Source organism: Sciurus carolinensis, chromosome 16 (genome assembly GCF_902686445.1).
Source record: "Sciurus carolinensis chromosome 16, mSciCar1.2, whole genome shotgun sequence".
Taxonomy (NCBI): Eukaryota; Metazoa; Chordata; class Mammalia; order Rodentia; family Sciuridae; genus Sciurus; species Sciurus carolinensis.
In genome coordinates this window covers 8,522,007-8,545,856 of record NC_062228.1, presented here as the reverse complement: position 1 = coordinate 8,545,856, position 23,850 = coordinate 8,522,007, and the positions used below count along the sequence as shown (strand labels likewise).

The 23,850-nt window shown below is 46.0% G+C and overlaps 1 protein-coding gene across 2 annotated transcripts in view; it reads left to right on the top strand.

The window, feature by feature from the left end:
• The window catches only part of Wwox (WW domain containing oxidoreductase), an 889,380-nt gene that overhangs the window by 222,985 nt on the left and 642,545 nt on the right, over positions 1-23,850 (top strand). For both annotated transcript variants that reach the window (XM_047527374.1, XM_047527375.1), the window contains exon 6: positions 10,807-10,895. In XM_047527374.1, coding sequence (XP_047383330.1) covers positions 10,807-10,895 — 89 coding nt within the window. The remainder of the gene's footprint in view (positions 1-10,806; positions 10,896-23,850) is intronic.

The following is a 23,850-nucleotide window of genomic DNA, read 5'->3' as shown; positions in this document are numbered from 1 at the left end:
TTTAAAAGTGTGGATGCAGTTTTAGTTGGATTGTTTCTTTGCATCTCAGGCACTCCTCACATCCTTTTATTTTTATCCTCTGCCTCTAGAATGGATCCCTCTATCCTCCCCTCCTTCCTTCCTTCCCTTCTATTTTCAGTGACTCCTGGAATCTGAACGGATAAATCTAAACTTCTCTTACACAGCTGAAGTTATCCAGTGTCTCTGTCATTCTACTGCAGAACAAGACTGGGGTGATTTAATGATCCAGTGAAATCCTCCCTCCCATAAAACAGATCCCCTTGTTGCTGCTGTTTCGGTCCTTCTCCAGTTCCTTCTCAAGTGTCATTCATCTGGTCCTGGGGCTCTTCTAAACGATGCTGAAGGTTTGCAGATAACCTGACCGCAGCCCCTCCTCTTGTGCGTTTTGAGTTCCCATCTTCTGACTTTGCCAGTGTTTTCCTGTGAGCTCTTAAGAGGCTGCTGGGTGGATGCAGTATGAAGCAGGAAGCCCCGTTTCTTTCTGAAGCATGTGTTCCATCCTTCCTAGTTTATCTGCTGGACATCCTGCCTTGCCTCTGCAAAACCTCTGAAAAGCTTCTCTTTGGATTGGTCTGCACACCAGCGGTGACCGTGTGGGCCACTCCTCCAGCGTGGTGTGTGCTCCCTTTACATGCTTAGTGTGTGATCTGCAGGCTGAGCTCGTGTCCATCGTCCTCCAGCGTGACCATCTAGCAGGAGGCCAGCCTTCCACCAGCCAGCCTCAAGTGCCCGGAGAAAGGCCTGGATCTCAGGTGGCTTGTGGACAGTCACGGCTGCTGGTCTTACTAGTCCACTTTTATTTCATGCCACGTCTGTCGGTATGTTGAATGGCCATTCGTTCCTTGCCTAGAGTAAACCTGTCTTGGAAACCTTCTCTGTGCCACACACGGTGTATCAAGTATTCCCACGGAGATGTTTTAAAACTGTGCATTTTAATTTACTGTCAATGTCCGCGTGAATTATTGGTTGTTCGGGTTCCTTGCATAGTCTCTCCAGCAGTGTTCTTAGGAATGGAAATTGGCATCGCCTTTTTGGAGGACATCCAGCAAAAATCTATCAAGATTTAAAATGTGGCTGTTCCTTGACCTAGTGAGTCTACTCTCAGGGATTTATCCTTTAAGAAAAAGTCCTACGTTGCCAAGTGTGTGGGCTGCGGCATTACTTTCACTAGCCAAAACCTGGACACACGTAAGTTAACATAATCCCAACGTGAACAGCAGCTAGCACTTTCAGATCCCACAGTTCTTCCCATAGGTTCCCAAAGGTACCATGATCTTTGGGGCTTCACAGTAGCACCAGGTGCGAGGGGGTTCTGTGATTTGTGATTTTACAGAAGAGGAGGTTAAGTCCCAAGAATTCAAAGGACTTAAAATCAGCACACTACAGTGATGCAGCCACATCAATGTTTATAGCAGCTCAGTTCACGATAGCTGAACAGTGGATCCCACCTAGCTGTCTTCACCAGATGAATGGATGAAGAAAAAAATATATATCATGGAATATTATATGTCTGATGAAATATTATATATACATGATAGAATATTACTCAGCTTTAAAGAAGCATTTGCTGTAAATGGATGGAGTTGGAGAATATCACACTAAGTGAAATAAATCAAACCCAAAATGCAAGGCTGAATGTTTTCTCTGATATGCAGATGCTAATTAACAATAAGGGGCAGCAGGGAAGAATAGAGATACTTTAGATTAGGTAGAGGGGAGTGAAGGGAGGGGAAGGGGATGGAGGTAGGAAGGATAGTAAAGTGAAACAGACATTATCACCTCATGTGCTTGTATGCCTGCATGACCGAAGTGATACTGCAATATGTATAATCAGAAAAATGAGAAATTATACTCCATTTATGTATCAGAAATTTACACTCCATTTATACATTTTTGTATGATTTATTGAAATGTATAAGCGAATTCTACTGTTATGTACAACAAATTAGAACAAATAAACATATTTAAAAAAAAGAATTCAACTAAAAATATTATAAAGCCAGTGAAGGATGCGGGAGCAGTTTTTACTCTTGATTGGACACTCTGACAAAGGGCTGGACGTAGTGGTGGAGCAGAACTGGAGGGGAGCTCTGTTTACACACAGCCAATTAGAAAAGCCTGCTTGTGCTCCACATGAGCCACAGCAGTGCAGGAACAGTTGCCCAGTGTGTTCATGTGTACAACATGTATTGTGGAATGGAATCATTGCCCTGCTGTTCCTGGGGACAGTGGGACTTGGGAGACATTTGAACTTTATATATTATCTACTGCTGCATTATTTATACTTTCTTCAATTAACTAGTTTTATCTTTACCTCTGAAGGTAAGTTTAAATAGCTGAAGATCACCTTGGATGAATCCAGGTTCCTCTCGCCAAACCCACACAGTAGCCTCAGTGCTGTGGACACTGGGCCCCAGGAATGCTTGATGCCAGTGCCTGCCTCTGACAATTCGTGATGGCCAGGAATACCGCAAACACCGTTGGGTGTCCGCTGGGTGTACAGTGGCCCTGGCTGCAAACCCCGCGGGTTGACGTGGCTCACGTGGTGTGGCCAGTGTGTGGTTCTCTCCTCTCCAAGGGCTGCGATGAATCCCTGCCTTTGAGGATCTTTCCAGCTTCCCAAGTCCTCCAGGTGGGGGACACAGTCCTCTAGAGCGGAGCAGACATGTCTTGATCTTCTCTTTATATTCAGCTCAACCACTATTGAGCTGCCACCAGAAAAATCACCAGCCCCGGATCTGTTTGGAGATGGGCATCTTTCTGGTTCTGGGGGCTCAGCACTGATTTTTTTTTTTCCTTTTATCAGCAACTTCCCCAATGTAGGAATGGAGGGGGTTCCGATGCTTAACAAGTTTCATTAAGATTGCAGCTATTAAATATGCAAAATATATAGACCCTTCCAGTCCAGACTGTAATTATGCAGTAAATTAGCTGTTGTCCTGTATGTCGCCTTTTAAGCACATCTCTGATGTTTCCAGTGCTTACATAAGATATAGGGCATGTTTATTAAGAGTCCTCAACTGTGTATAAAACGAGAACAGTCAAAAGTAATGGTGTATGCTGAAGGATTCTTTATCATATGAATTTACCTTTCGTCATCTATTATTTATTTCAGCTATTTTATATGCCATTATAATAAATATTATGACAGAGAAAGCTTTTACGCTTCAACTTATTGTACTGCTCTACTTGCCTGCAATCCTTCAGGAAAATGTAACCATGCTTTACCTATAGTTAACGTAAATCATCACTTACATTAGAATGAAAAATTCACCATGAAGAAAGGCTCTTCCTTCAATAGCAAGGCATAAACGCACAGTCGTGTTGACTGCCAAACTCCCCTGCCATTCACTGTCCTTTAAACTGTTTTTAAGCTGCAACGTGAATACATTGCATAGAGGAAAATTGGAAGGTTTTGGAATATTTTCACTCTCCTGTTAGTTTCTGGCAAGATAAGCATTTTTTATCCAGAGTGCAAAATATGGCCAATTACCATCTAAGCATTTTTAATGGTTTTGCTTTACATGGCTCGTAACTCACATACCAAATTAAATAAGCCGTTATCCGATGTAATTTCTCCTTCAATAGCCTCACAATTACCTATAGATATTGATACAGTTATTTTATAAATTGGGTTCCAGCAACACAAAGCAAAATTTTTGGCTTGTACATAATAAAGAAAGAGTTGTCCTGATTTCCTTAGCAGGGATGTTTGTGTGTTTTGGCAGAGGGAGGTGTGGCATGAGGGACCCAGGAGTGAGTGCTGATGCTTCATGGTGGATTTGAAGGTTGGGAATGAGAGACTCCTCCCCTGGCCTTCAAGACTTAGAGAAAAGTCCGGGACTTTGCCAAGGATCATTTTGGTGTGGTTCCCAACTTCAAAACGGGCAGGCCTCTCTGAGAGCATTTTCTTATTAGAAGTAAAATGTAGGACTGGGGATGTGGCTCAGTTGGTAGAGTGTGTGAACGTCACGCTCCACCAGGCTTGGGAAGACTCCCCATGAGGCTGGCTCCTGATGCTCTCTCGGGTTCTTTCCACCAAGAGCTACAAGAATCACAAATCAACGCCAGCTTCTATCTCCTCAGCATTTCCCAGCGAAGACTCGCCATCTTCTGCCACCATTAACATCGCTTAAGTAAAACTGGAGAAATTAGTGTTATGAAGTCCAACATAGGATATTGATGAATTATTAAACCAGTTTAGTTAGATCTCTATTATAGTTCAGTGAATAACGTCATGTCAATAATGTGCTCGGCACCAGTGTCTCTTGCTGTTGTAAATGTGACAACTCCTATTTAAGGTTTCAGAATGTAAAATCGGGACTCCGAGTGTGTGCAGTGGAGGAGACACATCAGCATAATGCAATTAGGGCCCATTGGATTAGAATTTGCGGGATGCCATTAGCAATAAGCTCTGGATGTAGATTATTGCCACGGTTCCATTTTTTCTTTTAGCACTAACACTTCTCTTGTAAGTTCTAAGTGTATAAAATAAATATGATATAAAATAGACACAAATAAGAATATATAGATGGTGTTAATTTCTTTGCGGCTTCTTGGCTATGTGTTGGAGAACATGAGGACAGGGTACAGCCTGGTTTGGCGTTCCCATGATGATACCATCTTGGGAACTGCTCACATCTCAGTTGCAAATCTGGGTCTTCCCCCCATCTGTCACTTTAAATTCTCTCAGCCTTTGTTTTCTCATCTGTAAAATGGGGGAAAATTGTACATATTTCAAAAGATTTTTCAGATTATTGTTAGAGGAAAAACAGTACCAAGCCTGACTTTGGTGCTCATTATTTTTGCTGCATTTATTATCACTGAACATGTGTAATTAGGGGTTTCTGTTGCGGGGATCCACAAATGAGCTCTGTGATAGGGGTAAGAGCGGGGCGCTCAGCCATCAGCCCCGCAGGTGGGCCCCTTGAGGCAGCACTACAGAACTGCTGATTCCCAGGGAACGGTAAGTCTTGCCCTGCAGTGTGGATGTGAAGACCCCAAAGGCGGTGAGGGAATTTCCTGGGGTTCTTTTGGAGGCTGAGCTCTGGGCCCACACTGTGCCTCTGGGTTTCTCCATCCTCCTGCCTCCAGCCTCTGTACATACAGATGTGTTCCTCTCTCGGAGCCTCTTGGTGATGACACTTTCCACACAGGGTAACAGAGAGCTGCTCCTGCATGCCTCTCAACCGACCAGGTGTGTGCAGGGATCCTGGCTGAGCCCAGTGGAGAACGCAGGGCCCCTGAGCTGGACGAGAGTGAGTCCAAACGTGCCCTGTGAGTTCACTTGGCATCCTCTGTCACACCCAGTGACTTGGTTTCCAGACCGGATACCTGGGTCCATCATGAGATTTGGGATAGTGGAAATGATGCGTCCATACACACAACTGAGTCACAAGTGATTTATAATGAATGAAGACTTCAGGTAATGATGGGGACTTTTTTAAGAAATAGATCTGATCTATGGAATTATTTCTATCATGTTACATAAGGTCTCTTTACGGCATCGTACCCTTTTCTGACCTCCTGTTGTTGTTGAGGGGACTAAGTGCCTGAGATGTGCTGGGCCCTATGGCCGTCCTAGGGATTAAACGAGGTGAAGGAGCTGGGCCTGTGGGGTGCACTTCCCTCCCGAGGCCAGGTTAGTAACTGCACGGAGGGATGAGCTTGCTCTCGGGAATGTCGTGCCCCTTATCAGTGAGCAGGAGCGGACAACAGGCTGCCCTCTGCATGAGGCTGCAGATCTGGCGGTTTTCCTGGAATGGGCCTTATCTGCCCTGAAGTCTCTAGAGGCCAGGAGGGGCGGTGGGCATGAGGAGTGCGGTGGGACCCGGAATGGTGAGTGAAGTCACGGGAGTTTGCAGTGTGGCTCTGCCAGTTATCTGGCAAAAGCTTTGTGAACCTCAGCCTTTCCGTCTGTGAGAGGGTGCGTGAGAATGACCGTCTGCCTCAGGTGCTTGCTCTGGGTGTGGACTCGCCTGCCATGTTCTGAGGTGGCTCCCCACTGGCCAGCTGTACCCCGTCGGCCTTTGAAGAGTGAAGCCATCCATGTGCACATGGATGGTGACACTGAGCTCAGGTGACAGTGGCACGGAGCTACATACAGACTGCCTCTCAGGGGCCAGGTGCTGCTCCTAGTGCTCACGTATTAGTTCATTTCCAGGTAAGGCAGCCGCTAGGATGATTCCCATTTTATGGAGCAAAAACCTGAGTTTTAACCTGAGGAGAATCGACGTGTCCAGCTGGCAAGTGCTGGAACTGCCCCAGACCCCAGCAGCCTGGCCTGAGCCCAGGGCCTCACTCGACACCTTTGGGGTTCAAAACACTCATTGAATTTGGGAACAAGGGGATTCAGTAAGCTTCCTCCCTCCTGCTTTGGGGTCACATATCATCCTCCTCAGAGGCGCTGTTGGAACCTTCTCTGAGCTAGGTATGTTAATTTCATAAAATTAGCCGGGGAGATCTGCAATTCCTAATATGCATTATTATTGAAAAACAATGAACATTACATTTTAGCAGTGGCTATCAAAATATTAAGAAATTACTGAGTCCTCTTCTGTGCACTGTACCTTAAATACATTATGTCTGATCTTTAACGTGACCGTGGGAGGCTCCTACTGTTACGCCCATTCTCTAAGTGGGCAGCTAAGGCCCAGAGCTTCCTTGACGTGGTATTGTCAGAGCCATGCACCAGCTGCACTGTGGCTCCAGGTCAGCCTGGCTCCCTACATCTTGGTTAAATACTGCATACGCCCCATATGGCTCCTTTGGTTTTAGGCAGAATCACATCTGAGTCGCACGTGGCTAATTTATAGTCATAAAATGATACTAAGGCTCACTGTTGCATGACAACAACAAGCAACCCCTTTGAATCTGCTTTTATAGACTCTGGAATCACTGAGGGGAGTTTCATAATTTAATAAAGATCAGATGAAAAAGCCTTGGCCTATCGCAGTGTCGGCCAACAGTGCCCCCATCACGTGCCCCTATGTCCCAGGGAAGTGGGAGGAGTTTGTGGTCACTCAGTGTCTTTCTGGAGCGTCTAGGGCATCAGAGGCAGGTGGGCTTCTGAGCTGCTGGGATGCTGTCTGATGCTTTATGCATTGGAGGCCACCTGTGAGGTTTTGCTCTAAAATGACGGGTAGTAGCATCTGAATTCCTAAGTATCAGTAAGTTAAGGCATGGAGATTTGGGGGCTGCTCCTTACTGAAGCACATCCTGCTTGATACAGAAGATCTTCCTCACCATGCTAGGGAGTTTGGACCACATCTTGTTGACCTTCCCAAGGTACAGAGGGGAGGGGTTTTTTGTGTTTGTTCTGCTGATCCAGAGGGCCAGCTCTGGCCAAACAAAATGTGAACTTTTCATGTTGCAGATTGCACGTGCTAATTTGAACTCCTGTTAATGAAAGACATGGGTTTTTCAGTGGTGGTAGAGCAGTTCTGTACGTGGAATGTGTGAATGGTTATGCTAATCTATACCCACGACAGAATGTCACAGAATTGTGCACAAAGATAGTCCAAACAAGGGAAGGAAAAAGAATACATCCCCACACTGGTGGAAACCTAGTAATGAGAGTGGTCTAACACATTGTCTTGTGCCAATGTCGATTTTCAAGTTTTGATGATGTACCTGCTACTGACCCTGAGATACAAAGAAACACAGTAAAAGGTAAGATGTCACTGTTAGGGACACTGGATAATGGGTACATGAACACTTTTTTTGTGCCAATTTGGCCTCTTCTTATGAATTTATCATTATTTGCAAATGAACCAGCAAATCCACGAGTTAAACCAAGACAGTGAATCGTGGCCTGTCAGATTCACTAGCACCATTGGCAGGAAATCTCACATTGGCAAATTGGGTCTCCTGTCCTCACCTAACAGCCAGCATTTTGCCACTGAAAAATGGATCTGTTTGTGGTGACGGAGCCCCTCCATTCCCATTCAGAGCAGGTACAGAGGCAGACATTTCTAGAAAGCTGCTAAGTTGTTGGACTATCAGAAGAGCAGCCCCACATGGCACACATAAACACACACACGCCCTAATTCTGAGAGCCCCGTTTGTCCCCAGCCTGATGTGCTGTACTGCTCAGTTTCTCTGCGTTTCTGAGGGCCAGTAGCAGAAACAAGAAACCTGATACCCAGGGCAGAAGAATTACCTGAGTAGTAGTGTGTGCCTGAACCACTCTCCCCACGAGCCTCGTAACCCACCGCCTGTGGCTTAGTCTGTTGAACTACTCGATGACTGGTGACCTCTTGCTCCCCCTGGATGTGTAAGTTCTGATTCTGTTCTGATTGGTAGTGGCAGCTCTGTGCTTTATTTTGGAGCTGGGGGGAGCCAGGGGACAACCTAGCCAGAGGAGGTTATGTACTAGAGGAATGTGTGGCCCCTTGGTCATGGCTTTGCTTTCTTTGGAACGTTGCTTTGGGGTCATCCCCTGGGAACTTTATTCCTCTTCTATGGGGGCAATAAGTACATGAATTTTTTTTGTACTAAGTGGTCTGCCTTGGCAAAGACGGACAATCTATCACCGACTCCACAGCATTGCGAATGTGTGATGCAGTGAAATTTCTGTAAGATTCTGTCTGTCCTGCTCCCAGGGAAGTGATCCGGAGAACAGAAGAGGTGGGCTAGGGGTGAAAGGTCACTTTGCTTGCTAACTTTGAATGTCAGATCAAGTAGTTAAGTGTTTGTGAGGCACATGAATCTCTGTGGGGTCAAAAAAGTAAGCCATTGAATGTAAAAATCTCATGCTTCTTTGATATTTAGTCATCAGTTAGATAAATATTGTTTACTCAGACAGAAAGAATGTGGGGTTTTGCTCTTCATCTGGAGACCCAAGCTCTTTACAGGGAGTATGACCTCACTCGGTGCCATCATGAGTCCTGATGTCCATTTCCTTCTCTGTAGGGTGGGGTCGTGGCCTCACCCTGCAGGACCCTCCAGTCCTCAGCTCTATTACTCTGACCTTAGGAAACTCTGTTGCCACCCACGTGTTGGCACGTCCTCTTTTCCTTGATTAGGTCGATGCTTCTATGCTTCCTTTGAAGTCTGCACATCTGAGCATCTGCCATCTTTGCACCGAGCCCAGGAATTTGCATCTTTGCTGGTCAGTCTTGCCTTTGGCACTGAGATGCTGCTGGGATTTGGGGAAATCACTCAGTCACTTTATATCCCTATCCCTATCATTAGACTCTCTTAGTAGACGTGACCTGGATCCTCCAGGATCTGACAATCGGTCAGTGGCCTGGTCTGGCGTGGTCTGCAGGGAGGATCTTTGGACATCATTAACATCATTTCCTCCATGACCCTGCAGCCCACCAAATCTCCACTGATGACCAGGTGACATTAGGACAGGATTTGGCATAGTCGATGTCTTTGCTCCTCCTGGTTAAATTTATTAAATATCTTCTGTCTTCTGGACAGGATGTGAGCTCAGCACTTTCCCCACATCTCTGAACAGATATTACCGTTGGTCTCTCACAAGTGAGGAAACTGAGGTTCAGCAGTGTTCAGTGGTCCACGGTTGGTGTGCTCTCCAGTTGCCACTGCCCGATGTTGATTTTTGAAAGCTTAGGACTTGGGTTAGAGCCCAGGACTTAGGCAGCCAAGATAAACTGGCTGCAGATACACTAAACACTCAGCACAGCTAGCACCCCTCCCGAGTAGGACGGTCAGCATGGGGATGTCCTCACAGTACTGTTCACATTGTTCCATGGCCTGAGGGTATCCAGTTAGTTATTCTCCCTGGACTTACTCAGGCATCACAGTCTGGGCTCAAATTCCCGAGCGGACCATTGGTTTCATGGCTTACCTGAACGGGCAGATGGCCTTGGCATTCCTGGCTTTACGTCTTTTGGAGGAGCTGGATCTAAGGAGTAATTGTATTTAATGCCAAACTCCAAAGTCCTTCCAGACCTCACAGTCAGAAGCACCCCGTAAACTAACAAGGCAAGTCGGATGGGCAGCCCTGAGATCTGTCCTTCCAGAATTGTGCCAGGAGGACTATTTCCAGTGGAAGGTGACTGCGTTCGTTCCTGACCTCTCCAGTCCCGGCTTCTTGCTTGAAGGGAACTTGGGCTTTTGGGCTCTGTGATCTCTTGAAAGAGGCCACCCTACAAAAATGGGGAACATATTGCACATCATTCAGTCATTTGGAGGATTAAGTGAGATGTGTGCAAATGCCCAGCCCATGGCTATCATCAGCATCGTTACTTAAAAAGTGCCCCGTGGCCTGTAGCGTGTTCTGTGTTGCTCAGCCAGGCTTCTCTTGGGATCTAGGTTAGTCAGAGTTCACTGGAATACAGGAGTCTTGCCTGCTTTGGTCCTATCTATAAGTGAGTTGCCTTTAATTTTTGGTACAGCCTTACTGGAAACATTTTAGTACTTAGAAGGTAATTTTCAAGGTTAAAATGTCATCCAGTGCATCCCTGCCTGAGCCAAGCTTGGTCCTGGGTCTCCCTCTCCTTGGAGCTTTTCATAATGCAGATTGGGAGGAGTTAATGTGAGCCAGGAGCCTGCTCCCTGCCCGCCTGCATGTGCAGAGGGAGGCCCAGTGCATCCGTAGCCTGTAGATTTAGCAGAGTCCCAGCCTCACATGTTCTCTGAACTTGGCAGTAAAAGCCTTGTTCTTCCATTCATTCCAATGATTTATATTCTCTCTGGGCGTCTAATATTAAACAGGGGAATTCCGACATGTTCCATAACACATTTACTGTAACTTGATACCATGAACTAAACTTGCTGTTATTTATCATTTCTTTTTATTTTCTCTCATTCCAGCACAAAGCCAAGGTAGAAGCAATGACCCTGGACCTCGCTCTGCTCCGCAGCGTGCAGCATTTTGCTGAAGCGTTCAAGGCCAAGAACGTGTGAGTGTTCCAGCGGAGGGTTATAGATCATAATTCCTGGCTATTGTAATGTCTTTATCAGATGAACACAATTGGGAGAACACCGTAGTGTCGTCTTGGCGTCCAAACAGGAGGCTCATTTATATTGGCCCTGTTGAGGTGTCCCATATTTTCTTGACTCTCAGTCACCCTCATTATGAGACGTGTCATCAATCTAATAACAGCTTCCCAGATAAAAAAGGAGAAGACACTATTAAAGCACTAGTAAAGTGGCCAGTAAAAGCTGGACCATTGTGAGATGCACCCTGGCCATAGACATCTTTCGAGAGCGCCTCGGAATCGAGGGAGAAAAATATTTTAATTGCATTCAGGAGCAAGTAACCTCAGTTACCCAGGACTGCAGTGCGCTTGTGCTGGAAATCGAGCCGCAGAGGGATGTATGTTTTGCAAGCCTTCCATGATTTGATGTGGCGCATGGATGTGGCTCCAAACACACAGACTCAAATACGGAGAAACTTACTCCTGTTTTTAATTTTCATTCCTTTTCGGTCTTTCAGAATGCCTGAAGGAGAAAGTCCTAGTTATGGGCTCACATATTTTTGATGCCTTCACAGGCTGACTTCCTTTTCCTGCAGAGAAGAGAGAGGGAGAGGGAGAGGGAGAGGGAGAGGGAGGGGTGAGAGAGGAGAAAGGGAGGTAAGGAAGGTGGGAGGGGAGAGGAAGGGAGGAAAAGACGGACACTCAGACTCCAGTTAAGGAAAGTGATAGTGACTAAGTACATTTTAATGAAAATATTTTTATTCCAAATGTTTATTTTTATGGTTGACTCACATAGGGCCAACAATACTGATTTCTCTTTTATGGTGGTTGTTCAGATTGCATTAATAAATAACTTAGTTTATTTTCAGTGAGGTGATGGAAATATGAGGGTTAAGTTAATCGTAGTGCAGATGGGGCCAGGGGTCACACCAGCAGGACTAGACACAGAGTTGTCATACATGACAAGCTGGCCATGGGTTGGGTTCTGTTGGGGACATTCGTTCTCCAGGCAGATGAAGGGTGTGAAGGAAGGGGTCAGAGACCAGATCAGCAAATGGTACTCAGAAGGGCTGACTCTGCCTGGCTCTCCTGTCTCTTTCTCTGTCTGTCTCCATCTTTTAGACTGTCACAAAGTTTGTTCTTTGTGACTCTTTTCAGAGTGAGCAAGTGGCCTGAGCCTTGAGCTCTAGATACTATGTGGAGTTGGGGTTTGTTGAGAGAGTCGTCCCCTCCCCAAGCGCAGGCACTGCCTTCGCAGGCACGGGCAGGTGACAGCCCGCAGTCAATCAGTGGATCTGAGTGGGGTCTCCTGTGCGCCTGTGCGGTGCTTGATAAGTGGTAGCCACCCTTTGCCAAAGTGATCCGAAAAGCCCAGGATGGGGACAGCAGCGGGGTTCAAGACGTGTTCATTTAGTCTTCCCCATTCATTTGTCTACTTGTGAGCGCCTCCAAAGCCCCAGGCGCTCTCCTGGGCTCCAGGAAGAGAGTGGCGGCCACTGGAAGCCAAGTTAGCCGCAAGCAAGCCGTAATCTCCGTTGTCAGCAGGCAGCACTTTATTGCCAAGGACCGACTCCTCAATCGCACATGTCTGTGGTTGTTTCGGAGGGAATAATTCTCACAAGCGCTGCAGCAGAAGTACCAGCTCGTGTCCTGGGGGCTTATTATGGGCCACACACTACGAAGGTTTTGCATGCATTTTTCTGGTTTGGTTTTCAAAGCAGTCCTTTGGGGGCAAGGTGTGACTGTCTCCATTGTACACACAAGGAAAGTGAAGCCAGAAAGGATAAGTGATTCAGAGGCCCAGGGTTAAGTAGAGGGACTGAGAGTCCATGTGGTCAGTGGCACCAGGCTTCGCTCTTGACCACCATGTGGCACTGTTTTTCATTTTAAATAGGATGGATACTGGATACTGAGACTCAGAAAATGAATGATTGTCCCCGTGGTGCTGGCGGTTGGGGCTGATGCAGGGTTTGGGCCCAGCAGGACTCTCCTCTCTCCCACACACCAGCCAGGGCTGGCATTCACTGCCCTGATCAGCTCCCTCCAATCCTGCATCAACCCGCACAGCCAAGCAGCTTTGCGAAAACAGCCAACTGTTACATAATAGGATCTTCTTCCACATCTTAACGGGTCCATTAGTTTTTAACCATTAAGTAGTTTGGAAATCAGCAAATTAAGTGCCTTTTGTAATCAGGGAGCCGGAGCTCTTGGAGGGGGCTATCATTTTGCTCTCATCCTAGATTTTAGTAAATGACTTTGACTTTCTCCATTTGTAGGTTCAGGAACAAGGGTGGTTTTTCCTTTGGAACACTCCGTATCTGTCTCTTGAGAGGACAGGATTGTACAAGGCTTAGAGGAATATTGTGGTGGCGAAAATATGCATACAAAAGTGAGTGCTTTGACTTTTGAAATCCTGCCAACGTGAAATCTCTCCCAGATAGGCAGATGACAGTTTAGTACACGCAGGTCTTTAGATTCTGAGAACTGTCAGAAGTGAATTTAAGTGCTGGTGACTGGGCTGCCAGAAAAACATGTGTAACTCCATTCTTATCATCGCCTCCCATCTTTAGACATTAAAATTTCCTTGTGTGTGAAGCATAATGACAAATGAAAGCAAGCCTGCCAGCTCAGAACCAATCTCTTCTGTGCCGTTGGACCAAAGAGAGGAAAAATCCTTAAATTTCCATTCCACATGGACGCCCCCACTGGATATCCCATTTCAGAGCTGTGTGAACAAGCTGGAGCTTCCTCGGGCTGGGTTCCTGTGCGGACGCCTCCGTGCACGCTCCGGCCCAAGCAGGGACAGGCAGCATCTCCTGAGTCTCAGGCTGAAAGAGGAACAGACGCCATGTGCAGATGTGGTGGCAAATGCAGGCTCTTACCCTGCAGCCACCTTCCAGCTGCCTTCCCAGGACCTTCCTCTTGCAGGGTGGGAGGAGGAGGAGGCTCTTTCAGAGCGAGCCTTGCTCATGAGACTACCTGAAGCAGCCCTGCCAGCCAGCTCTCTCTTGATTCTGTGCAGGCTTTGGGGTGAGCACTCATATGTGTGCTCTTCCTTGGATGTCACAGGATATCTCCAGACCTTGTCCTCATTAGCCCTATTTTACCAATTAAAAGATCAAAGAGCCGGGAGGCCGGGCCACCTTCCCAAGTTTAGCAAGTGGCAGATCCAGAATTCGAACCCAAATCTGTCTGAATCCAGAATCCGTAGGTCTTTGTGTTACTTCTCACACTCAGCTCTGTGTTTTCCAGTGTGAATTTCTGCATTGGTTATGTATTGCTGAGTAACAAATTATCCCCATGTATTGCGGCTTAAAATAATTATTAACTATTTGTTCTCTGCCCCCCTGCTCCACTTCCTCCATTCTTCCCTTCATCTCTCCCAGTTTCTTCACATCAGGATTCAAATGAAGTCAAGGCATTTTAATTTCTAGGTACTCTTTTTTTTTTTTTTTTCTGTTAATGTTTAAATGCAACCTATTTTAAATGCAGCCACAGGAGGCACCTGAGAATTGATCCTGTGGCGTCAAGTAAGGTGTTCTTTCCGCTCTTGTTCCTGTGGCAGGTAGCTAGCCCTAGGAACTAAGGGGCCTCATGCTTAGGTCTGGTGGGGGCTTGCTGTATCCCACCTGGAGGACCCGTGCCTGGATGTGGAAGCCGGTTTCCTTAAGGCCCAGCATGACCTCCCTGCTGCTCCTCTGCCCACCCCCGGCTTGCTTTGCCCACTTCCCTTCCCGTTCACTTATTCTGTTCTTCTCCACTCCTCCTTCTGGGTGGTCAGCCCAGGAGCCTCAGCCTGCTTCTAGCCAGTTCTCCCCAGAGTCAGTGGTGGTGGTGGTGAGCCAATGTGTCTCAGATCCAATTATTTTGGGCATTACTGGAAAGTTCCACCCCAAAGTTTGTGGTAAGCCCCCACAAAACTGAGTTGTGAAGGATGTTTTTGTTTAAACAGTGATTCTGGAGAGGAGCCAGGCTCTACCCTGCCTGACTGGCAGAAGCATCTATCAGAGCGTGAAGAGCTGGGACCCCTACTAGTCACTCAGGCCGACGATCGGGATGTTCTGCCGCAGGCTGGGAAGCAGTGGCGTGCTTCTTGGGATGTTTTTGTGCGGTTCCTCTTTAGTTGTAGCTCCTTTGTTTACTGGAAAGTTCACAGTTTGAATAAGCCCTGGAACAGCTCCACAGCTTTGAGAATTGGTATTCCATAAATATTTCTTCTTAAAAACTGGGTTATAGTTTGAGTTCTACAGATCTCCCCCAAAGTGGACACCTGGATCCAATTCCTGGACTTTTAAATATTGGGAATGGCAAAGATCATGGGGTGTTCATTGCTTGAATCCCTATGGTCAGCCAGTGCTTTTATTATTGACCAAGTGTTTTGATCTACCTTGAAAATTAATTGGAATTGAGAGGAGCTGGTGTTAAAGTAAGTGTGCCATACTGAAGGTTTCTGGAACTTCATTTTTGATTGTGGGTTTATTTCTCTTCTTAACTTTCTGTATTTAGTATAATTTAAATAAATGAAGCTTCATTTCACTTAGAAGGTCATCTAGAATACTATTTTTAAAAAAGGTAAAGGTTTTCTCTGACTCTTTAAGCAGTGAAGGAGAAAAATATTCAACAAAGTTATTTATTTTCACTTTCTACTAAATTACTTTCACAACTTGAATGTAGTAATCCCAGTTACAGTATTCTTGGATTCATATTCCCATGTTTTCTGTCTCTTATCCATTTATAGAAGCGGGTGAACTCTAAATCAATTCCAAATTTTGAGGGATAAATTACTCTAAAGACCAATGTGTGAATTACACATTAATCTTTCTTTTTCTCCCTTGCTCAATTTTAAGAATAATGTTTAAGCCAACGTATCTGCATCATTCTTCACTCAAATGAGAAATCTGTTTTGGTTTGCCTAACAGGGGATCATGTTGCTTTGCTGTTCTACACAGTGTGAAACAGAAAGAAGAGAAAACAAAGCCATATTTTAACTGTAATGAATGCTCTAAATCTAGATCTTCATTATGATTTTTTTTCCTTTTTTAGGAAGTTTGCAAGTTGATTTTTTTCCATCCCATACATTTTCAATCTTAAGGCACTGAAAAGTAAATCACATTGTGAGTTGTTTATTGTTTCAGGAGACATCAGGGGCAACATTTCCTCATAAGCAAATGTTTTACCTTTTGATACTTAACTCTTTAGGTATTAAATCTGTGTAATTCCTTTTTTTAAAAAGTATTTTTTTAGTTGTTGATGGATCCTTATTTTATTTATTTATGTGTAGTGCTGAGAATCAAGCCCAGTGACTCGCACATGCTAGGCAAGTGCTCTACCACTGAGCTATAACCCCAACTCCTATGTAATTCTTTAGAAGCTTTTTCTAAAGTGGATTATACATTCTCATCCTTTATTAAACAAGAATACTCGGACTGGGGTTGTGGCTCAGTGGTAAAGCTCTTGCCTAGCATATGTGAGGCACTGGGTTTGATTCTCAGTACCATATATAAATAAATAAAAATTAAAAAAGGTCCATTAAGTACTAAAATTTTTTTTAAAAAAACATGCAAACAAGAAAAGAATAGAATGACAAAAAAAAAAAAAAAAAAGAATACTAACTCAAAGAAGCACAGTGTAAAATGGGGATCAGTAATCTTCTCTGTAAGGATCCAGGGAGTAAGGTGTTAGAGGCCACGAGATCTCTGGTGCTGCTGGCCAGTGCTGCCATTGTAGTATGAAGGCAGCCATAGAGGATGTGTCAATGGTTGCTGTGTTCCAATAAAACTTTATTTACAAAACAGTAGGCCAGGTTTGTCAAGGGCGGTAGTATGTGAACCCCAGCCCAGCAATCCACCGCCCCTGGCATTGTGGAAATGACCCAGGTTGGGGATCAGCTAAACTTAGTTTTAAATTCCAGCTCTACCACTTACTAGCTGTGTGGCGAGGCCCTGAGCAAACTTCTTAGCATCCGTGGGCCTTACTTTCCCAGTCTATGGAAAGTGGATGCTCACCTGTGCTTCACAGTGTTGCTAGGGAGATGAGTGTTTTGCACGAGGCAACCAGGTGCACCTCACTGAACCACGCACGAGGCTGTTGGTGTGCGCTGGTTTCTTATTCCCCCTTCCCTTTGCTATTGACCCCAGCCATGAACCTGAGGGATGCCTCACCGTTCTGCTCAGAGCAGATGGCTTGGTTCCATGTTCTCTGGCATGACTTTGTGTCCCTTGGTTTTAGGCATGTTTTTCAGAGCGTCCGAGTTGCTTTGGATAAGTGAGGTGCAGAGGGACGTACTGTCTGTGTTCCTGGCACACCCCAGTGCACCCTGTGCCACCTTCCTCTCACCTTTTAAAAATGGTTCTCCTCACTCCATTACTTATTCAGCACTTACAGCAGTGCCAAGGACTGTGCTAAGCATGAAATTAAACCATCCCCTTTCTTGCTGTGCTGGTGCTTTACTTCTGTCTCTCCCAAGAGTCACGCTGCTAAAGAACTTTTTTTTTTTTTTGTACTGGAGACTGAACCCAGGGGCATTTAACCTCTGAGCCACATCCCCATCCCTTTTTATTTTGAGACAGGGTCTCACTAGTTGCTTAGGGTCTCATTAAGTTGCTGAGGCTGGTTTTGAACTCACAATTCTCCTGTCTCAGTTTCCTAAGTCGCTGGGAGGATAGGCAAGCACCACCATGCCTGACCTGCTTAAGAACTTTTTGATAGCTTTATATGATACCAGTCTTTCAAAAACATTTTTTTTTGTTGGAGAAAAATAATTATTAAATTAACTAGAAGTCACTTTGCAATTAAATTCATCAGAAAAAAACTTTCAGTACACCTTTTTGCTGCTGCTAAAAAAAAGTATCACTGCTAAGTAATAAATGAAAATGTGTGTCGATCAATTACAGTGACATTTGTAAAAGAAGCATTTTTTATTTCTCAATAAAATTTAATTGCAGCTATTCTTATCAGGTCTTATGAAACCAAAAGAGTGCATGTTAACTAAAGACACACAAAAAAAATAGTCCAAACTGGGTGGAGTGGAAACGAAACTCTGGAGAGTGGGTGCAGCTTCCCTGGGGCTTCTTTTCCCCACACCTGATCATCCATCAGTACTTGTATAAGCTGATGTTACGTCTTTACATCTAGCAAATAATGTAAAGGCGCACTTAAAGCTCCAGACTAGACATGGGTTAGCAAAGTTTTTCTGTAAAGAATCAGACAGTACAGATTTTTATATTTATGAGCCCAGTGATCTCTTTCTCAACTTATTGACTGCCACAGAGTACTTTGTGGAGTGAGATCATGGTAGTGCCAAAGTGACCTCAGACAATGTGTATATGACTGGTTATGGCTGTGTTCCAATAAAACTTTATTTACAAAAACAGGAAGTGGGTTGGAACTTGAGTCACAACAACAGGAGATGGGTTGGACTTGGGCTCTAGCCTGGTGCTGTGGTCTACCGCCTGCTGGACTACAGCCCACATCATCCCTTGAAATGCAGCTGATTTTAGTAACATCCTATCTCGTCATGAGAAGTGCTTGCCATTTTTCTAGAAAATGGATTATTTTAGGCTTGATCAAGATACTTAAGTACATGTAGCTAATGTATACAGTGTTAATTTCAGTTGTCTAAAGAAAGTACCCTGGGATCCTTAACAGCTGAGAAGAGGTGAAGAATTTGAGTAGCAGTGTGCTGTGCTAAATTCTGAAAGTGTCACCATATGGGAACGCAGGTCAACTAGGATGACTGAGGCTGTTTAAATAATGAGACAGGGAAGCCCCAACTGGAGCTTGAAACTATATAATGATGATGATGATGATGCTCCTGATATTTGCCAGCTATTTATCATGTGTCACACACAGCTGAGCACTCATGTGTCATCCCCTCTCATCCCTGCATGGACTCAGGAATGGCAGAAGAATGGCAGTGTTCTATAGTCCAGCCCAATACACTGGATAATCACTTGTATAGATCGAAACATTGAGACTTCCAGAGATAAAGGATCTTGACTAAGGTCATCTAGCCAATAAGCATTAGTGCTAGAACGTCAGCCAGAATCTGCCACTGAGCTCAGCTTGGACAGTGCTTTGGAGAATCAGAAAGATCTATCTCATTTGAGAAATGCAGCATGTATAACACATTGCCTCTGAAGGAGATCTGTCCCATTAATACAATGGATGACAACCACTGCCTACTGGGACAATTATTAAGGTCACTTCAAGGTTGGAGGAGAAGTTGCTTACAGCCAGTTTTCTATCATGAGAAGAAATTTGTCAAAAAATGTATAAAGTAGGTTAAACAAGCCTGATATAAGAGAGGTGTAACCCCTCAGTTAAGGTTCTCAGACTGTTACCCACCAAATGTCTGGAAGGCCTCTCTCTGTGGAATCCCTTTAAGCAGAAATGGCAGTTACTTACTCTCATTTACAGCTGTCTTTATACATTTATTCAAAACGTCAGTGTTCATTTTCCCTTAGTTCCTACTTGTCTTCAAAATGATGCTTATCAGGTATACAGAAGGCAGCCAGGGGTCATTTTTCTGTTTATACCTCTGAGCCACCAGCATGATTGCTCTCAAATGCAAAGCCAGCCCTGACGCTGACCTGCTGTGTCATGTCCTGCAACCTGAACTGCTTGGTTACACTGTGAGAGCAGCCACTTCCCCCCAGGTCAGTCATGACCGTGCCCTCCTGACCCCAGGTCTTAACACTCTGCCCCTCACAGAAATACTTTCAGGGTATGGATCCTGACTCTGGGCCTTTGCTTGTGCTGGCCCCTCCTCCCTGTCCACCCTGCTCATGGGGTGGCCTTATGTCACGTCTTCTGCAGAGCTTCCGTCTTTCTTCCTTTCGTCGCACCGCCACCGTGGAACTGAGGAGTCACTTCTTAAAACCTCAGCAGCCTAGCAGATCACCACAGGCAATACCTCAGGAGCTTTTTTCTCTATTGGTGTTTCTATGTTAGACTCGGCCCCAACGGAGCAGAAACCTGGGCTAATTCATCTTGGTCTTAGCTCTGAATCTCTGCACTGCAACCTACCAAGATGGTGACCTTGGCAGATTTCTTAAAGAATCTTTGTGATCCTCAGTTTCTTCATCAGTGAAAATGGGCGACGATGGTAATTCACCTGGAGGTTGTTGAGAGGACTACATAAGACTCATGAAGCTTGCTACCTTGGTACCCAGGGGCCACTTACTAATTCTTAGCTCCTGTCATCATTGTCATTATCATTACCATCATCCTTTGCAGGTGTCACATCCACTGCCTTGTAGTCAGCTGGGGCAGGGTGTATGGAGGGACGAATGGAGGGACAGGTGGATAAGTGGAAGGGAGGAGGGGAGGAAACAGTGGAAAGACCTACTTCCATCTGGTGAACTGAACTTCACTTTTAAGGCGCCAGTCCTCAGCCAACTCAAGTTCTCGAATTGAGTTGTATGGATGTAATGTTTGCAGATCTTTGGGAACAACTTCTAAAATAATCAGACAGTAGTCTACTTTAGGCAAATACGTTTAAAGTTTCCATTCTAGGAATCTATAAAAACATGTCTGGCCGGGTTCAGTGGTGCATGCCTGCAATCCCAGTGACGCAGGAGGCTGAGGCAGGAGGATCTCAAGTTCAAAGCCAACCTCAGTAAAAGTGAGGCCCTAAGCTGCTCGGTGAGACCCTGTCTCTAAATAAAATGCAAAATAGGGCTGGAGATGTGGCTCAGTGGTCCAGTGTCCCTGTGTTTAATCCCCAGTACCCCAAAACAAACAAACAAAACGTGTCTGCTAGAATCCAGGGCTGCCCTGATGTGGCCACGCCAGCCTGGCATTGCTCAGAGTGGACAGGGACTGACACCTCTGAGCTCAAGCCATCCAGCTTGTTCTTCGAGCCGTGTGGAGGCCACCCACACGGCCATCCGTGCCGCAAAGCCGTGGCGGTGTTAACGTTGGGTTACTCTCAGAGAACTTCTGATTTACGTGGGACTTGGAAAAAGCACTGACGTTTCTGTGGCTTAGAATTCTGCTTCCAGCTTGGCCCCTGAATTGAGCTTGTTTTTCAAGCGTCCCCATCCTAACCAGCTCCACTGCCACGTTGTAATTCTAGGTCTGCGTAATCGCCATGTTGAGAAACTGCGCTTAAACCACACGGAAATCACATTTTAATGACGTGGGAACCATCCGCCAATGCCCCCAGTAAGTTGTTGAGGAGCTAATTCTCGGCAGCCTGCAAACTCGAGTCACCATTTGCAGTAGCTCAGCCCTGCTGTGCTGTGCAGCCTGGTGAAAATCCCCAAGGAAGAGCATATTTTCAGTTGAAGTGCTGTCACTGAGCTGCTTTCAGTACTGTGGGTGCTTTCTTTCCTTCGTTTTGGAAGAGTCTTTTAAGGGCCTCGTCATTCAGAAAGTCATCAGCGGGTCCTCTCAGTTGGTAGCCACTCCTTTATTTCACCCTCTAAGCTTGAGCTGCTCTTACAACTCTGTCACCACCTGATGAGGAAAAAGATTTGAGCTGACAGTACATAGTCGTCGATAACCAAAGACACACAGGAAAAGTTCTCTGGTGGTCTCAGTGTACCATGGGTAAGTGGGCAAGTTACAGGCTCTGGGAACACACCTGAGGACTGTCTCCAGCCACAAAGCACAGCGATGCCTCAATTTCCTGCATCAGAACTGCAGGCTCCCAGGACACATGCTCCCAGGTCATATGCTTTCCCACCTGGCCGTGCACGGTCAGCTGGGGGTCTTTCAACACCTTGATGCCTGGCTGCTCCCCCAGCCATTCTGGCTTAATGGTTCTGGGGCTGGGATGGACAGATGGATGGAAGCGAGGGAGGGAGGAAGGGATGATTTGGGGGTGTGCTCTGGCACTTGGACTTTAAAAAGCTCCCCAGGTATCTCCCATGTATATCTGGCAGATTTGGGGGACTGATCACAGGCTACAGTCACCCAGGTCTCATGCCCTGATTGTTCTTTCCCACCTGAACTTCAGGAGAGAAGGTGGGTTCTCTGTTCTCCTCTCTCCCCTAACAGAACTCATAGCATAGGAGAGGGTCTCCAAAATCCTTAGTGTGGCTACCCCCAAACACTTGAGCTGTGGTGTCAGACCAGCGGAAAATCCTGTCTGGGAAACATTTCTCTGAGGTTCGGTGCCCTGGCCTGGGAGGTAGGTCTGATGATGGGTCAGCTTCGCATAGTGGGGTCAGTCAGGGAACCTCAAGGGCGTGCCAGGCTCAGAGCAGAGTGTGTCCCTGGCAAGAGGGACTGTCTCCGCACTCACTTCCTGTTCACAAGAAATGCAGTGAGCTTGGGGTGGGGAGTGTTGCCCCAGGTCCCTGGGCCCACAGGGAGAGAATGTGGAAGCTTAAGCAGTGTCTGCCCAGGGTGGCCTGCACGGTGGGACTCTACCCCAGTGGGAGTATCGACAGCTGTAATTGAGTGACCCCTGCCCTGCAGCCCCCTCCTTACCCATCAGACCTTCTCAGGCGCTGTATTGTGCTCACTGTGTTTTACATAACTATCAGCAGATGCAGTGCTGAGACCAGAGCCCTGGGTGGCCCATCCGGGGTCCCCTGGCCACAGCCACGAGTGGCACCCTGGGAAGGCCATTCCACGCTGAGTGTCTAGTGGTAACTTTTTTTTTTTTTAAACTTAGAGCTGTTTCTTTTTCTCCATATCTTAAAGCACTGTGTAACTCTTATGGAAAACAGTTAAATTACATGCAGAAACTCAGAATAAGGGGCACATTAACCACACACCACCACCGTGACCCCATCTGATCCTGTGTTCTCCGTCTTCGTGCCCAGAGACACTCATGGTACGGCGTGGACATATTTGCACATCCTTCTGTAAAATCTACTTTTCTCCACGTTTGGTGGGTCATGGGCAATTTTACCTGCCACTAAATATGTTTCTTTATTTGAATTTTTAAAATTTAACAGTACCTGTACCACATAGGTCAAATTATTTAACCTGTCTTGAATTGTTAGATGGGAACAGTGTAATTTTTTTATTTCTTATCGGGGCTCCTACCATGAGGGCGTCCTTCCCTATCAGCCTATGTTTCTAGAAATCCTGGGTCAAAGCATATGAAGACCTTTCAGTGCAGCTGCTCTATGAGGCCAGATGACCTTCTAGAAAATTAATGAGTGACTGTGTGTCACTGCTTCATCAAACACTAGAAAGTATGATGTTATTTTTAACTCTTTGCTGTTACGATCTGAAGTGTTATTTTTAAAAAATTTTTATCGATTTTATTAAAGTCAAAGGGTTTGTGGTAAAATGCAGGGTTCCTGTTGACAGGCCACTGAAGTCCTTTACTCATTTGCTTGCTGCTGTCCTCTGAGCCCATTGTAGCTGTGGACAGAAACTGCTCCATCGTAGGGACAGCAGGACTCGGGGTTCTTTCCACTGGTGGACAAGGGAGAATAAGCCACTGGAAGAGCACTGGTCTGGACGGGACAGACTGTCCGCTCTCTTGACATTCCTAGCTTATTCGTGGTCTCGGCTGCAGTGCCCAAGTCTCCTCCTGGGACCTTTTCTGTAGAAGCACAACTCCAAGAGGTGCCTCTCCAAATGTTCAGGAAATTTCTCCTGACCGGGCTCTGCTGTGCCACAGAAAGCAGGAGCCCTTTATTTTTCTTGGTCCAGACTCGACGAAATGCCACCCCATTAGAGGACAAGTTTCCAACTCATCTTAGGCAAGAACCAGCTCTGACCTTTCAGGACCCTCATTCCAAAAGTGGTCTCAAACCCAGGCTGCTCAGTCCCACTTGGCCCAGGGTCTTGATCAGGCAGATCCTTCTTCCTTGTCTTCCATCCTGAGGGAAGGTTTTCCGAGCCTAGCGCCACTTCCTGTCTCCTCTGTTTCATCTGCTTCCCCTCCTCCACAGAGCGTGGGAAGGACAGGGTTGGTACCTGTGCAGGCTGGCAGCCTGTCCTGCCATCCATGTCCCCACGGCCTCTC